This window comes from Panthera uncia, chromosome D4, assembly GCF_023721935.1.
Source record: "Panthera uncia isolate 11264 chromosome D4, Puncia_PCG_1.0, whole genome shotgun sequence".
Classification (NCBI taxonomy): domain Eukaryota; kingdom Metazoa; phylum Chordata; class Mammalia; order Carnivora; family Felidae; genus Panthera; species Panthera uncia.
In genome coordinates, this window is record NC_064807.1 from 83,802,359 (window position 1) to 83,816,570 (window position 14,212).

A 14,212-nucleotide genomic window follows, 5' to 3' on the forward strand; every position below is an offset into this window, starting at 1 on the left:
CGCCCCCTCCCTCGCCCCCTCCCTCGCCCCCTCCCTCGCCCCCTCCCCCGCATGCGTGCTCTCTCAAAGTTAAAAAATATCCCACTGTGTGTATATACCACATTTTGTTTATCAGTGGACACTTGGCTTTCTTCCACCTTTTGGCCATTGTGAATAACAGTGCTACGAACATGAGTGTACGAATGTTCAGTTCTCTGCTTTCAATTCTTTCATCTTAATTTTTTAAAAATCCATAAATATGCATTAAAAATTGGAAGGGTATGTATCAAAATTAATATCTTTGGGTGACAGATGATAGAAGATCTTGTGTGTGTGCTGTTCAGTGTTTTACAATTAGCCTTTCAAGCGTAAGTTACTTGCATCGTTTAAAAAAGTGGGGTTTTTTTAAGGATAAGTATGAGGTGGGTGATGAGCAAACCCTCCAAGGCCTCCCCAGGAGCGGTGCCCTTTTCTCAGCCCCCCCCCCCCCCCCCCCCCGTGTTTCCTCAGCCGCCATGCAGCAGATGCTGACTGAGAGCTGTACAAACCGGCTCATCCAGGTGGCCTACGAGTCCCAGAGGCAGAACTTGGTCCAGCAGGCCTGTTCCAGGTAAGGTAAGGAGAGGCTTCCTGAGTTGGGGTGCTGACTCAGGACCCAGGATCATGGGTGAGAGCTGGGCTCTGAAATTCCCGCCCCAGCCTCAGCCATACTGTCGGGGGCAGGCGGTGACTGGTCTTTGTGGTTTTTCCAGCTGGACCCCATGGTTGTGTCAGGCCATGGTAAAGTGACAGCGCTCACCCCCGCTTCTCCCGCACTTTCGGTGAGCCAGGCGTTCCCGCCATGTGGTGTGTGTTAGCTTATTGAATCTACGAGGGACCATGTTGTTACTAGCCCCGTTTTGTCACAACAGCTGAGGCTCAGAGAGACGGTGTGACGCACCCAAGGGAATCTAGCAAGTGTCAGAGCCAGGGTTCAAACCCAGGCAGAGTGGGGGTGTGATCGAGCGTCCATGTGGGTTGGGAGCAGGGTGTCCTGGAGGGGATGCTAATGGAGTCGCTTTCACACTGGTGGCAGCTTGGGGTCCGGCTGTCCAAGTTCACCACATCTTTGTGGGTTTGTCTGTTGAAGGAGCCACATGTGCTGGCACAGCCAGGGAAGCAAAGCTGTTGGGGCTCAGGAGACAGGCCAGGAGCACAGACTGCCTTGTGTTCCCCCGCCCCCTCGCCCCACCTTCCCCTGTGTCCTCACAGAGGTGAGGTGTGGAGCATGTCTCCCTCCTTTCTTGGTGGTAGCACATCACGCTTAGGAGCGTGGTGGACAGACCCGCATTCAGGCCCCATTTCTTCTGTCCGTAACCGTGAAGTGCTGGGCCAGTTAGTTTCTCTCCTGAGCCTCAGTTTTCTTATCAGAAAAACAGGGATAAGTCACAGTACCTACCTCTGGAGTTGTTGGAGGATTGAAATAAACTCAAAACCAACATTATGCCCAAGTATGGACATACGTGAGGATGCAGGGTTTGAGTTTTTGTGCCCAAAGCACTCTACTTGTTCTAAGGGGAGATTCACGACCAGGGCGAGAAATGCTGGGGGCCCAAGGTGGGACGTGGTTGTTTTGACCCAGCAGGAGAGCTTTCTCATGGCCCGAGTGGCTCAACTAGGAGATCAGGAGCTCCATGCTGGTGGTGATATGGCAGAGGCCAGGCCACCACTTCAAAGGGCATTGTAGAGGGGATTCTGATGGAGGGGTGGATGAGCGGACCCGGAGATGGTCTCTCCCAAGTCCCAAGACACACGGACTCCCATCACCTTCCCTCTAGGGCCACAGGGTTCGGACCAACTCTGTCTGTGCCCCGCCCAGAGTGTAGCCCCACCGTGGGTCCTTCTTGAGTATTTTTGAATGAGTAAATGGCTTGTCTTGATCTCCAAGATCCTTGGCAGAAAATGTTCAGAGAGTGAATTAATTTGCTGTCTTTCTGGCAGCATGGCCGAAATGGATGAGCGATTCCAGCAGATACTGTCATGGCAGCAGATGGATCAGAACAAAGCCATCAGCCAGATCCTGCAGGAGGTGAGCCCTTGCCTAGGGTGTGAGGGTGGGGGGCCCAGGGCGCGAGTGGGGGCAGGGGTACAAGGGCGTGAGGGCGGGGGCTCAAGGTGGGCACAGGGAGGGGTGCCTGGAGGGCTCGGTTGGTTAAGCTTCCGACCTTGGTTCAGGTCATGAACTCGCGGTTCGTGAGTTTGAGCCCATCGTCAGGCTCTGTGCTGATAGCCCAGAACCTGGAGCCTGCTTCCGATTCTGTGTCTCCCTTTCTCTCTGCCCTTCCCTGGCTCATGTGCACGCGTGCGCTCGCTCGCGCTTGCACTCACGCTCTCTGTCAAAGATAAGTAAACTTTAAAAAAAAAAAAAAAGGGGGGGGGGGGGGGTGGGCACAGGGAGTCTGGGGCAGAGCATCAGAAATCTACATGGAGCCTTGTCCTTAGAGAGCTTGTTAAGACCCAAGGTGTTTAGTCCATTTAGAAATGTACAGACTCAGGAAGAGGGGGGCAGAGAAAGGGAGAGGGTGGTGCCTTTCTGATCATGGAGATCTAGAGAAGCATTCCCCATTTCCCTGGCAGGCACCCACTCCCCGTGCTGTGTGGCTCCGTCGTAAGGACCCCTCAGGGGCAGGATGTGGTGAACGCACTGTGGGGGTGGAGCCCACAAGAGAGCACTGAGGCGCCTTGACTTCTTCCAGACTGCACACTTGCATCTGTTCCCTCACCTTCCTCATCAGTGAAATGGGGCAGTAAAAAGCCCCCACATCACTGGTTGTGGGCAGTCCGTGTATGATGCAGGAGCAGCACTGAGTGTAGCATCTGGCATTGATAAGCCTTTCATAAGTATTGTCTCTGAAATGCGAACAAGTGAGCTGAAAAGTCACGTGCTGGCTAGCAGGCAGAGTAGTCCTACGTTAAAGTGTTTTTGAGCAGATTTTGAGCCTTCCCCTGGCATGAGCCACTGGGAAAGCGAGGCCGCCAAGTACCTGCTGAGCAGCCCCTGCTGTCTTGCAGAGTGCCATGCAGAAGGCTGCGTTTGAGGCTCTGCAGGTGAAGAAGGACCTCATGCACCGGCAGATCAGGAAGCAGGTGGGTGCTGTGGGCGGTGCCCCCGCCGTCCCCTTCCTACGTGCTTTCCTGGATGGCATAGGTGCCTCTTTCCCGTGCTGGCTCAGCGAGTGGACTTCCCCAGATGTGACTGGTTCCTTTCCCACGATGCCCTGGGCAGACGGGAAGGGTAGTGCCCGACTGCGGCCTGGAGCCCCTGGGCAGCATCTGCACCCACCACACTCCAGGCAGGACCCCCTTGCTGGAGAAATGCAGTTGGCTCCACCCCGGCCACCTCTGTCAGCTCAGGTGGAGAAGCTGGAGGGTGGATGGGGTGTCCCACTGGGGCAGACGGGGGTCCCGATGTCCCCGAGGGCGGATGTGCTGAGGTCCCAGCTCTGCCGGCAACCTGCAGGCTCTGCTGGACCCTCTGGGCTTTCTGGAGGGTGAGGCGGACCATGGGCGCGCAGGCTGGAGACGGAGTCGGCTTTCAGGTCTCAGGAGTGGTCATCACATCCTACTTGGCACACTTTGAATTGTACATTTTTGCATGTCTATTTTTTTCTTTTTATTCTTTTCCTTTTTGGCCAAAACCAACTTCTCTTTTTATTTCCCTCTTTAATTTCAACCCCACCTTGCCGGACATGAAGCTCATTCCTCTGACCTGGGGTTGGTTGGGGCCATAGGAACTTAGGGGCAAGAACCATAGGGGTCACAGGCTTAGGGCAGAGGAGTCGCTGGCTATGGGGTCTGACCCCCAGACATCCTCACTGTGGGTGATTCTGACCCCACCAGGCCACCTGTTCCCCTTCAGACCCTGAGCAGGGACGTCCCCGAGAAAGGGCTCACTTACTGACCTGCTGTGTGTCCTTGAGCAAGTCACTTAACCTCACCGAGCCTCAATTTCCCCATCTATAAAATGGAGACCAGAATACCTCCTAATACCCAGAGGAGATTTGATGAAATGACACAGATACAGTACACAGCACAGGCCTCGCACACAGAATGCTCCGTAAGCATCAGCCACTACCATTAATGGTATTACAATATTACACAGTCCCCTCCGTTACCCTCTGCTCTCCTCTGTGATGGCAGTTACAGGAAGCGAGAGCGTCAGATGCGTACAGCACTCAGGACTTGTGTCTGGTCTGCACTCTGGCCTGAACCTTAAAGGAAGGCCCGTCTCCATTTCATAAGCTCTTGGCACCCTCTGTGGTCCAGGCCCTACGATCAGCTCCTGAACAACAGTTCACCAGGACAGGCCCGTCCGTGTCCCATAAGCGCTTGGGGCCCTGGAATAGCTGATTATTTTAAACTCCCACTGAGAGTTTTCCCAAGGCACCTAAGTCCCCTTCATTCCTGAGCCCCTCGAAAGGTTTCTTAGACCCCACTTGGCCTTCAGAGAGCAGCACAGACTTGAACCTTGGTTAATGTGAATTAAAAAAAAAAAAAACCCTGTCTCGTCTTCTGTTTAGATTAAGTTAATAGAAACTGAGTTATTGCAGCTGACACAGCTGGAGGTAAAGAGGAAGTCCCTGGACACAGAGGCATTGCAGGTACGTAGGGTTCCCTGGCCTGTCCCTCCCGCCCCAGAGGAAATCCCCACCCGGGCCCCCCATGCCTCCCTCCCAGCAGCCGCTCCCCAACAGGCAGATGGTCTCCTCCGTGACTGTGATGGGAGCACAGCCTGGGGGCTGAGCTCAGCACAGGCCAAGGTTAGGGTCAGGTCAGCCTATTGCTCAGCAGGAGGGTCAGAGGAAAGAGGGTTTCATTGCCAAGGCTCACCCAGACCCATTTCCATCTCTTTGTTTTGAAGGAGGGTCACTGCTGAGCTCCCTGTCTCTCTAAGCCATGCTTCTAGGGTGCTGGTTCAACTCCTGGGCTTGACATCCTCTGGGGAAGGAGCTTTCTTGGTGTCCCAAGGATGTCTGGAGGAAAGCGCCCAACTGTTAGTGTGTCACTCCCTGCAGGTGGCTTCTCTGGGAGCCCTGGGCTCGGTGTCCTGCTTGTATAGTGTGGAGGCAGCAGGGACTGGCAGGTGGCGTCCTGGACTGTGTGTTCGGGACCTGGGCCTTCTCCCAGTGTAGTCCCGCTTTGTGATCTGGGCAGGCAGGGGAAGAAGGCTGGACTCTGCCCTTCTCTGACCCCTTTCTGCCCAAAGGGGATTGATTAATGGGGTGTGAGGACCTGTGCCCACACCAGGCTTCTGAGCAGAGCCACCTGTCTGTCCCTGTGTCTGTCCTCAGCAGACAAGTCTTAAATTGTCCCCTGGCTTCTCGACTCAGTAAAAGCGTGCTAAGGTCTATAGTCCTGGTCTGCGGGCTGCCACAGGTGTGCCGTGTGACCTTAAGTCACTTCCCCTCTTAGGCCTTCGTTTCTCCCCTCCGTAAAATGAAATAATCTTCAGGCCCAGCCTGCGTCACAGGGCCACCCCACGGGGGTGAGCTCGCCAACGCAAGGCCCTTTGGGAGCCTTGCTGTGGCCCTCAGAGAGGAGGGGGTTGGGGTAGCTCTCAGAGAAGACACAGCCACCGTACTTGGCAGGTACCCATGTCTCCTGGCCGTTCGAGCTTGTGGGGCTCCCATCTGGGGGGGGCCTCCGTGGGTTTCCAAGAGTAAGAAACAAGTGGAACACAGACGCAGGCGAGGGCTTCACTCCGGTTTGCATGTGCCTCCATCTGTGTGAGAGCCTTCCAGACTCCTACGGGGATACACCCCAACCTGCCCTGCTTGTGCTTCTGCCCACATGCCCTGCCTGTAGTCCGTGAGACTGCAGCCACACACCTGTGGCTTATCATTTCCTTTGTTTGATGTTTCTTACCATTCCACTGTCGTCAGTCACTAGATCCCATGCCTGGCCTGACCCCCCACGGGGAGAAGATGGGGAGGGGATGCCCAGACAGAGGGGCCCTTTGGCTGTGTCCCCCAGCGCTCAACCTAATTGAGTTGGGCCCACTGTGGGGTCCCTGCTGCTGGGCTTGGAAAAGGCAGGGAGGGGTGGGACTTGCCACTCCCTGGGGACTCTGGGCGCCAGAGCTATGCACTTCCAGCGGCACTGGGCCTGCTCTTGTGTTGCAGGAGATGATCTCAGAGCAGCGCTGGGCCCTGAGCTCCCTGCTCCAGCAGCTGCTCAAGGAGAAGACGCAGCGGGAGGAAGAGCTCCGGGAAATCCTGGTGCGCTCGGCTTCTGCGTCCCGGTCGCACATGGGTTCGCTTTCCCTAAACACACTTGCCATTCTTAGAAGGGCTTTTGTTCAAGTAATAGTGGCTCATCAGAGAAAAAATGGAACGTACAGAGGAAAAGAATCTCCCTCCCGAGAGTTCTCGAATGCTAACGTTTGGATGTGTGTTTTCTAAACACTGTGATGCAGCTTTATCCGAGCTGTGCGTGGACGTTCTGTGTAAGCCTCAGATGGAGCACATCCCTTTAGAACTAGCTTCTCTGCGTCTCTTCTCTTCGTGTCTCTGAAATGTCCTCTGCACTCTCCCAGGCTGCGTTTGGATGGGCCATCGTAGCCTCTTGCCCAGAATTCACGCTACTTCCAGTTTTTCACTTTTCTGAGCAGCGCTGTCTTTGTAGCTAAGTATTGACAGTGGCCGTGAGTATTCATTCAAGGCAGATGCCCAGGAGAGGACTTTCTGTGTCCAGGGCAGGCTGTTTAATAGGCTTTTGACAGGAGATTCCCAGCTGTCCCCTGTACCCAAATGGGTTTGAGGCTGGCACATTGTCAGAGTGGCAGAGCCCCATTTAGGGGTGGCAAGTTGGGGTCATTTTCACCAGACCCTGTGGGCATCTCAGTGGTGGAGACGGAGGCCAGGCCCGCCAGCTGGGGCTCAGAGACTCGGTCACTCCTATGGTGTCCTCGCTGCTCCAGACATCCTCTGAGCTCCTGTGGGCAGAGCCCCTGCAGAGTGCAGGGAAGAGGGAGACCAGCTTCCACAGCCCCCCGCCAGCCCTTGTGATGTGCTGAGGCCAGTCAGAAGCTGCCTGTTCCTCGCCATCCCCTACTGCCATGGCCTGCAAGTTGCATTAACGTGCGAACAGCACGTTAGCCTCATGCAGCAGCTGCCATGTGCTCTGGTCCTGTGCTCCTGCCCTCGAGGGGCCTCAGAGGACTCCCCATCCAGGGAAGGAAGAACCACCTCAGCAGATGGTGACTGTCAGGGTCAGGGGCTCCAGAAGAGTGCTGTGGCTGCAGCCCAGGGAGGGTAGGGACCAGCAGAGGGGAGCAGCTCCACAAGGTCTGGGAGGGACCACCAAAGGACAGCCAGGTGCCCCCAGGGGATGGGGGAAATGCCTGTGTTGAAGTCCTGCAGCCCACATCTTATTTGGCCCCCACCGTGTGGCCACAGTCCTGGCTCCTGGCTGGCTTGCTCAGAGTACAAGTCTTAAGGCAAAACAGACTTGGGTCCAAGTCCTGGCCCTGACCACGGGCAGCTTTTACCTGAGCAGGTTCCTGGTCACTCTGAACCTCCCTTTCCTCACCTGTGCAGTTGCACCCCCCCCCCCCCCAGAGCTGTGCAAATTAAGGAAAATGGCATCTCGGTGCATGGTGGGGTCTGGCACGCAGCACTCTGAAAACATTCGCTGCTGCTGTTGCTGTTAGTATCCTTTGTTCACAGCCCTGGCCCCAGCGCCTAGAACCATGCGTGGTCTAGAACAATACTCGGTGACTGCTTGTTCATGGGGGAATGAAGGAACCTGTTTCAGTACCTTGTCTAATTCTTTAGCTTTGTCACAAGGGTGAAGCCCACTCTAGAAGCTCATTTTGTCCTTAGAATCCTATTTGTCTCCCTGCCTGTCACAAGCTCCTGAGCCCAAGTAGGGGGCCTGCAGAGCGTGGTGCCAGGTGTCTGCAGCCCAGATTCAGGCCCCGCCCCCAGATGGTCCCTGGCTGAGGTTGCTCACAGCAGAAACGGGGGTAGAGGGACTTCCTGCCTTTCCCGTTCAGTAGTTTAAACAGTGAGGCCATGGTGGCTGGGAACATTGTTTGTAAATTACCGAACACCGCCCCACTCCCTGCACCTGCCCAGAGCATCATTTACAGTTGCCACGGTCATTATACTTTTTATTTACTGATTTATAGCTGATGGTACTTGTTTTGTCCCTGGCAGACAGAGTTAGAAGCCAAAAGTGAAACCAGGCAGGAAAATTACTGGCTGATTCAGTATCAACGGCTTTTGAACCAGAAACCCTTGTCCTTGAAGCTGCAGGTAAGGGCCGCTGGCACCCACCCTTCCCGAGAGACCTCCTGTGCCTTGGTGATATCTGGCTTCTTGATCTTTCTAGTTTATTTCTGTTCATATTTCTGGGGACAAGTGTGCTAAGCCCTGGAGGGACAGAAAAGAGAGGACGGGTGCATTCATCTGGTCAGAGGCCAACACAGCTGGGCCACAAGAGCTGCCTACAGACGCTTGCCGTGGGTGGGATGGATATGCCCCCCAACACACACACACACTGGTTTTTGTCTTGCCTTTCAATAAAATTTAATGGAGTCGTTCTATATGTACAATTTTGGCAAATTGCTTTTTCTCTTAACAATAATGGGCAGTTCACCAGGCGTATACCTAATAGATCATCTCAGTGTTTCTAGACAACTGCATAGCATTTAGTATCTGGATGAACCCTCATTATTTTAAACAGCCCCCTCTTGATAGGTACTTGATTGCTCACCATGTTCCCATTGCCAGATAGAGTGGCAGTGAGCTTCCTAGTACCTTTATCTCTACTTCCATATGCATTTTTGTAGGAAAGCTACCAAGGAAACCCATCCTAAGTTCATCTGGAGCCTTTGTTTGCCATTGTAAGTAACGAGGTCTCGTTTGCCTGCGCTCAGCTTCCCCGTGGGTCTGTCCTGCAGGAAGAAGGCATGGAACGCCAGCTGGCGGCCCTCCTGGTGGACCTGTCGGCCGAACACTACCTGCCCATCTTTGCCCACCACCGCATCTCCCTGGAGACGCTGAGCCGGATGAGCCCTGGGGACCTGGCCAAGGTGGGAAGCAGCAGCCCCTCAGGGGAGGTTGAGGGGTGAACCGGGCCGCTGTCCGATCCGCCGAGAGTCAACTTACTCTGGTGGGGTTCTTGGTGAGGTCTGCCGTTACCCAGTGGTCCAGGGTCCACTTGCTTCCAGGTGGCCCCCTGCATGTGCCCTGCACGCCATCTGCCTAAGAAAATCCAGGGATGTGAGTTCTGACCCCGGGCTGCCCCACCCGCTCAGATTGGACCTTCACGTTGTGGGCCCAAGACAAGTCCTTGGAGGTCTGCTCCAGCCCTGGCCCACGCCGTGGTGTTGCGACGTGGCACGGCAGCACTTCCCGAACCTGCTTGCTTCTGGGTAGAGCTGAGCACCTTGCGTTACTTCATTTACTCTTCACATGACGACTCGCCAAATAATGACGGCCCATATCTCTAGCGCTTGCCTGCGCCGGGTGCTATTCTAAGTGCTTCTCGAGTGCTAGCACCTTGAAGCCTCCCAACAACCCAGGCGGAAGGGTATTCTCGTCCCTGTCATTTTTCAGATGAGGAAGCTGAGACACAGCAAGGTGGTAACTTGCCCAAGGTCACACAGCGGAGCCAGGACTCGAGCATGAGTGGTCTGGTGCCAGAGTCCATGCCGTTTACCACTCTGCTGCTGTGTCGCCTGTCCCTTGGCCCAGAAACCGAGGCTCTGGAGGGCTGCACGGGGACTCTGCCGCCCAAGGGACCGTGTGGTTCCAGCGCTCGGCCTCGGCGGGAACCTCCTGGCCCTTCCTGTGAACTCTGATCCTGGGTCCTGTCTTACTGGTTGTCGTGGGGTTGACATGCGGTCATGCAGGTGAAGGAGTCCCTTCCTCGGCGCAGGGGAAGCACGAGCTAAACCGTAGCTGTTACTAGTGTCAGTTTCCTTTGGGGCCTCCGTTTCTCTCCCTGCCACCTGGTCATCTTCATAGCTGTGGTGCTGCACTGCCCCATGTTGACCCTGGGGCCCAGGCCTCCGTGTGTCCAGCGGAAGGTGCCAGAAGCCATGAGGCAGTCCTGATGGCTCTGTACTGTGTAGCGAGCTCTCGCGCAGCCCAGGCCATAACTTGCTTTTCCTTGAACTGGCTCAGGTGGGCGTCTCGGAAGCCGGCCTGCAGCACGAGATCCTGCGGAGAGTCCGGGAGCTGTTGGGTGCGGCCAGGATCCAGCCAGGTACCAACGCCAGGACACCTCCTGAGCAGAGGCCCCCACCTTACTTGTGGACTGTGGCTCGGGGCGTCCCCTCTTTACATTTCAGGACGAGAACTGAGGGCCGGTCCTAGCCCCTGCCAGTCCTTAAGATTCCCTCCCAAAGGAACAGGATTTACAAACGGGAAAAACGGGCCATAAAAATGGGGGAACAAAGAAGCTTCCTTGCAGAAGAGGCCCTCCTGGTTCCCTGTCCTAGAACCTTCCCTAAAGCTACTCTACAAACACAGGGAACCACACACCCAGATCCTTGCAGTAGAGGGAGAAACCAGCCCTAGCCAGTGCCTGACACTGTGCCTCGGGCAGGCCTGTGGTTGGACGTGGAACGAGGTTCGTGGTGACCTGTGAAAGGGGTAAAGGCAGGTCATAAAGCCACTCCAGCTGCGCCTGGAAGCCCGGATAAGATAGGTGCTGTGGCTGCCGTAGGAGTAGGTGGGCGTCGGGGATCTCCTGTGTCCGAGCATAATCCGGGTACGAGGCGTTTGTCAACCACTTTACAGGTACCGTGTCATGGCACCTCTGGCAGGTGGGTGCTGCTGTTCCTTTCATTTGAGAGATGAGGGAACTGAGGCAGAGAGGGGCTAATGTGTCTGCCGTAACCTCATACAGCTGGCGAGTGTATGTAAACCTCAGTACAGCTGAGCTTTACTGCCTCCCTCGAGAAGAGGCCGAGGGGCCTTGGCAAGGGAAGCGGGCCTGGCACAAGGATGAAGGCAGGGTCTGTTCGGGGGAGAGACTAAAGGTGGGGTGGCCAGACCAGATTGCAGGGGCGAGGCAGGAGCTCTGCTGCTGGCAGGGAGGAGGCCCTGGGTCCCCAGGTGTCTGGGCCAGTGGCAGCGCCGTGATGTCCTCGGGCTCCAGCTCTCTAGCCAGTTTTATTCCAGAGACACCCAACCTAACCAAGTCCCTAAACTCACAGTCCTTTAATTAGACACCTTCCTCCCCTTGCAGATGTTTTCCAACCCTGATCCCTCCTGCTGTCAGACTGGAGGTCAGGTTAAGTTTGACATCAGGAGTTGGGGTCTCCTCATCCCACCCACCCTGCCAACAAAGATTCCCTTCACTCTGAGCCCCTCCCCCTCCTGACACCTGCCTCCCACAGTCCCCCACCATCCCCAGGGCGGTTTCCTGACTGTGTCCACCTGCAGGGAAGGCTGGGTGGAATGGTTTCCTCTCAGCAGCAGAAGGGGCAGGAGACCTTCAGCCATTTTCCTAACATTCTCTTACTGCTCCCAGAACTTGGTAGGTGTCCCATTACATATAGAAGAGCCCCTTGACGGTGATGGTTTGGGGGCGCCATGGTACCTTTAGAGAGCCTAGTGTTGTAACAGCCTTAAAAATATATATATATTCAGATGTTTCCAATTATAAAAACTTCTCCTTCAAACCATAGGGTAGATGGAAAAATGTGAACCGTGATCAGGATGGGCGTCAGGGCTGCCGAAGACTCGGGGATGGGGTGCACTTTGCATGATATGAAAGAGACTGCGTTTTGTAAGGGCTGATTCTGGTGTCCTGCCTGTTGGGACCCCGGTGGGGGATGCTGGCTCTAGGGCAGAGGAGGGGCAAGGGTGGAGGGGACAGCCTTGGAGGCTTCTCCTTCCTCTCCCTACTTCCTGGTGACCTGAGGGCAGCGGCCCATCCTGTCTCCTGGAGGAGGGGCTGAGAGCATTGCCCCATCCACTGCAGAGTCCCTAACCGAGAACTCCTACACCACGGCTCTACCACCAGATGGCCCTGTGGTCTTGGACAAGTGGCTGCCCTTCCCTGAAAGGGACAAGCCCTCTTGCAGGGTGGCCATGAAGGATCTGGGGAATGGTCAGGGGTCAGAGGCCCCAGATAACCAGCACTGTGGCCATCCCTGCCAGCCTCCCTGCACTCCTGCCTTACAGAGGAGGGAATGAGGCTCAGAAAAGAGTTAAGGGGGCCCTTACCCCTACCGTGAGATCAAAGTGCCCCTCCTGAGCTCACTGTCCACTCATGGCAGGCAGAGCCAGGGGACCCCCTGTGGGGTTGGGATCACTGGGCCATGACCCTGGCTCAGCCTATCCCTCTGGTCCTCACAGAGCCACTGAACCCACCCAAGGGTGAGGTCCCTGGGGCCATGGAGGTGCCCACCGCCCCCGAGGAGCTGCCTGAGTCCGTGAGCCCGTCTGCTCCCCCGGCAGAGCTGGAGGTGCCGACTTCAGAGTGTGTCGTGTGCCTGGAACAGGAGGTGAGTCTGGGGCAGCAGCCCCTCCCCCCACGCACCAGCCGGGCCGGCACCCATCCTGAGCCTTTCCAGACTCGTGTTCTTTCTAGACACTTTTTTTCATTGGTAGAAGTGTATTGTATTCATTAGAAACTTTGGGAAATCCAGGAAAGCAAAAAATACAGGAAATCACCGTGATCCTATGACCCAAATATGAGCATTTTCTGGGGTTTATTTTCTTTTTTTGAAAGAGGGGGCTTTTCCCCCCTACTTAAGAAAAATTTCCCATGTCCTTAAATATTCACAGCACAATTTTCTCTGAAGAGGCTTTTAAAAAGCTGTCTTTAAAAATCTATAACAAATTAATGCTTATTGTAAAAATTAACATAGTGTATAAAATCTCCCCTCCCTCTGCAGTGCGATCCTACTTAAAAGAAGCAAGCATGTTAGCATTGAATTACTCCACGGTCTTTACAGACCGGGGAATGGCATGATGTGTAGGGAGGTGTTGGTGATAAATGGAACCAAACCCCTGCTTTTGGGCCCCATGTTTCTTCCTGCAAACCCTGCTGTACCAAATAGCCTTGAACGGAGTTGATTATTTCCTCAGGATAAATCCTAAAAAGAGGAAATGCCGAAGCAAAGCGCAAGCATGCTTACGAGGCTTCCGTTCCATGCTGTTGGGAGTAGTTTGTAGACCGAGGGGCTGATCAGGATGCAAAAAGGCAACAATTAAGACAGTCTACGCGTCCAAGGGGCAGGGCTGGTGAGACGCCGTGTGGCCTCCCGTGTAGCTGTCGGAGGGCACAGAGGGTCCAGGATTGGTGGCGGGTGATGACCACCGTCACGTGGCGCTATCGGGTGGTATCAGATGCTTCCGGTAAAGGACGGCGGGGCGGGGGGAGGTTGCCCAGCCTCCAGGAACAGGCCGGGCAGGACCCAGACGCTCCCGCTCCCTCCTCAGGCCCAGATGATCTTCCTCAATTGCGGCCACGTCTGCTGCTGCCAGCAGTGCTGCCAGCCACTGCGCACCTGCCCACTGTGCCGCCAGGAGATCGTGCAGCGCCTCCGCATCTACCACAGCGGCTGAGCCGCCGCCTGCTCCGGACAGACCCGTGCAGCTCCCCTCTGCCCTGGGCCCTCGTCTCACAGCCTGGAGGTGCCCCCCGCCCCGCCCCGCCCCGCCCCGCCCCGCCCCTCCACGCACACTGGGGCTGGAGGGCGGCGGAGCGTTCCAGACCCTGATGTGGCCGGTGTGAACGCTGTGGAGGGAGGGAGGACTCGCAGCCTGAGGACAGGGTCTAGGGTTTGGAGAAGCCTCCGTCTGAGCAAGAGACTGCGTGTCCTGGCCTCTGCGCTTGCCAGCCCTCTGGGCCGGTCCCCGCCCCTCCAGGAGCCCCGGGGTCCTCGGCAGGAGGGTCCTCTGCAGGGTAACTTGGACAGCGCCGTCCCTCGCGGTGGGTGCTGGGAACGAAGGAGGGCCCCGACCCAGAAGTGGGGGAGGCCGGGGGTAGAGCTGGTGTGTGGTGTCGCCGTGGACCACTCTGGGCCGTCCTCAGGTTGTCCAGTGTAGGCCTTGTGCCACAAGTGACACTGGTCCCTCCTCGCCTCCCCCTCTGGGTCCCCCTGCTGTCCAGATGTGCACCTCCTAGCCACCCCTCCCCCCCCCCCCCCCCCCCCCTCTCCCCCCCCAGGCAGGCAACCAGCTTGCAGACCCAAAGCAGGAATGTCAATAAATCCCCCTCCAGCCTG

The 14,212-nt window shown here is 56.1% G+C and overlaps 1 protein-coding gene across 1 annotated transcript in view; it reads left to right on the plus strand.

The window, feature by feature from the left end:
• Window positions 1–14,212, plus strand: part of LRSAM1 (leucine rich repeat and sterile alpha motif containing 1) — a 39,283-nt gene extending 25,071 nt beyond the window's left edge. The window contains exons 17-26 of the mRNA XM_049637783.1: window positions 490–589; window positions 1,960–2,047; window positions 3,031–3,105; window positions 4,539–4,619; window positions 6,141–6,236; window positions 8,178–8,276; window positions 8,924–9,055; window positions 10,152–10,233; window positions 12,336–12,484; window positions 13,425–14,212. Coding sequence (XP_049493740.1) covers window positions 490–589; window positions 1,960–2,047; window positions 3,031–3,105; window positions 4,539–4,619; window positions 6,141–6,236; window positions 8,178–8,276; window positions 8,924–9,055; window positions 10,152–10,233; window positions 12,336–12,484; window positions 13,425–13,550 — 1,028 coding nt within the window. The 3' untranslated portion in view covers window positions 13,551–14,212. The remainder of the gene's footprint in view (window positions 1–489; window positions 590–1,959; window positions 2,048–3,030; window positions 3,106–4,538; window positions 4,620–6,140; window positions 6,237–8,177; window positions 8,277–8,923; window positions 9,056–10,151; window positions 10,234–12,335; window positions 12,485–13,424) is intronic.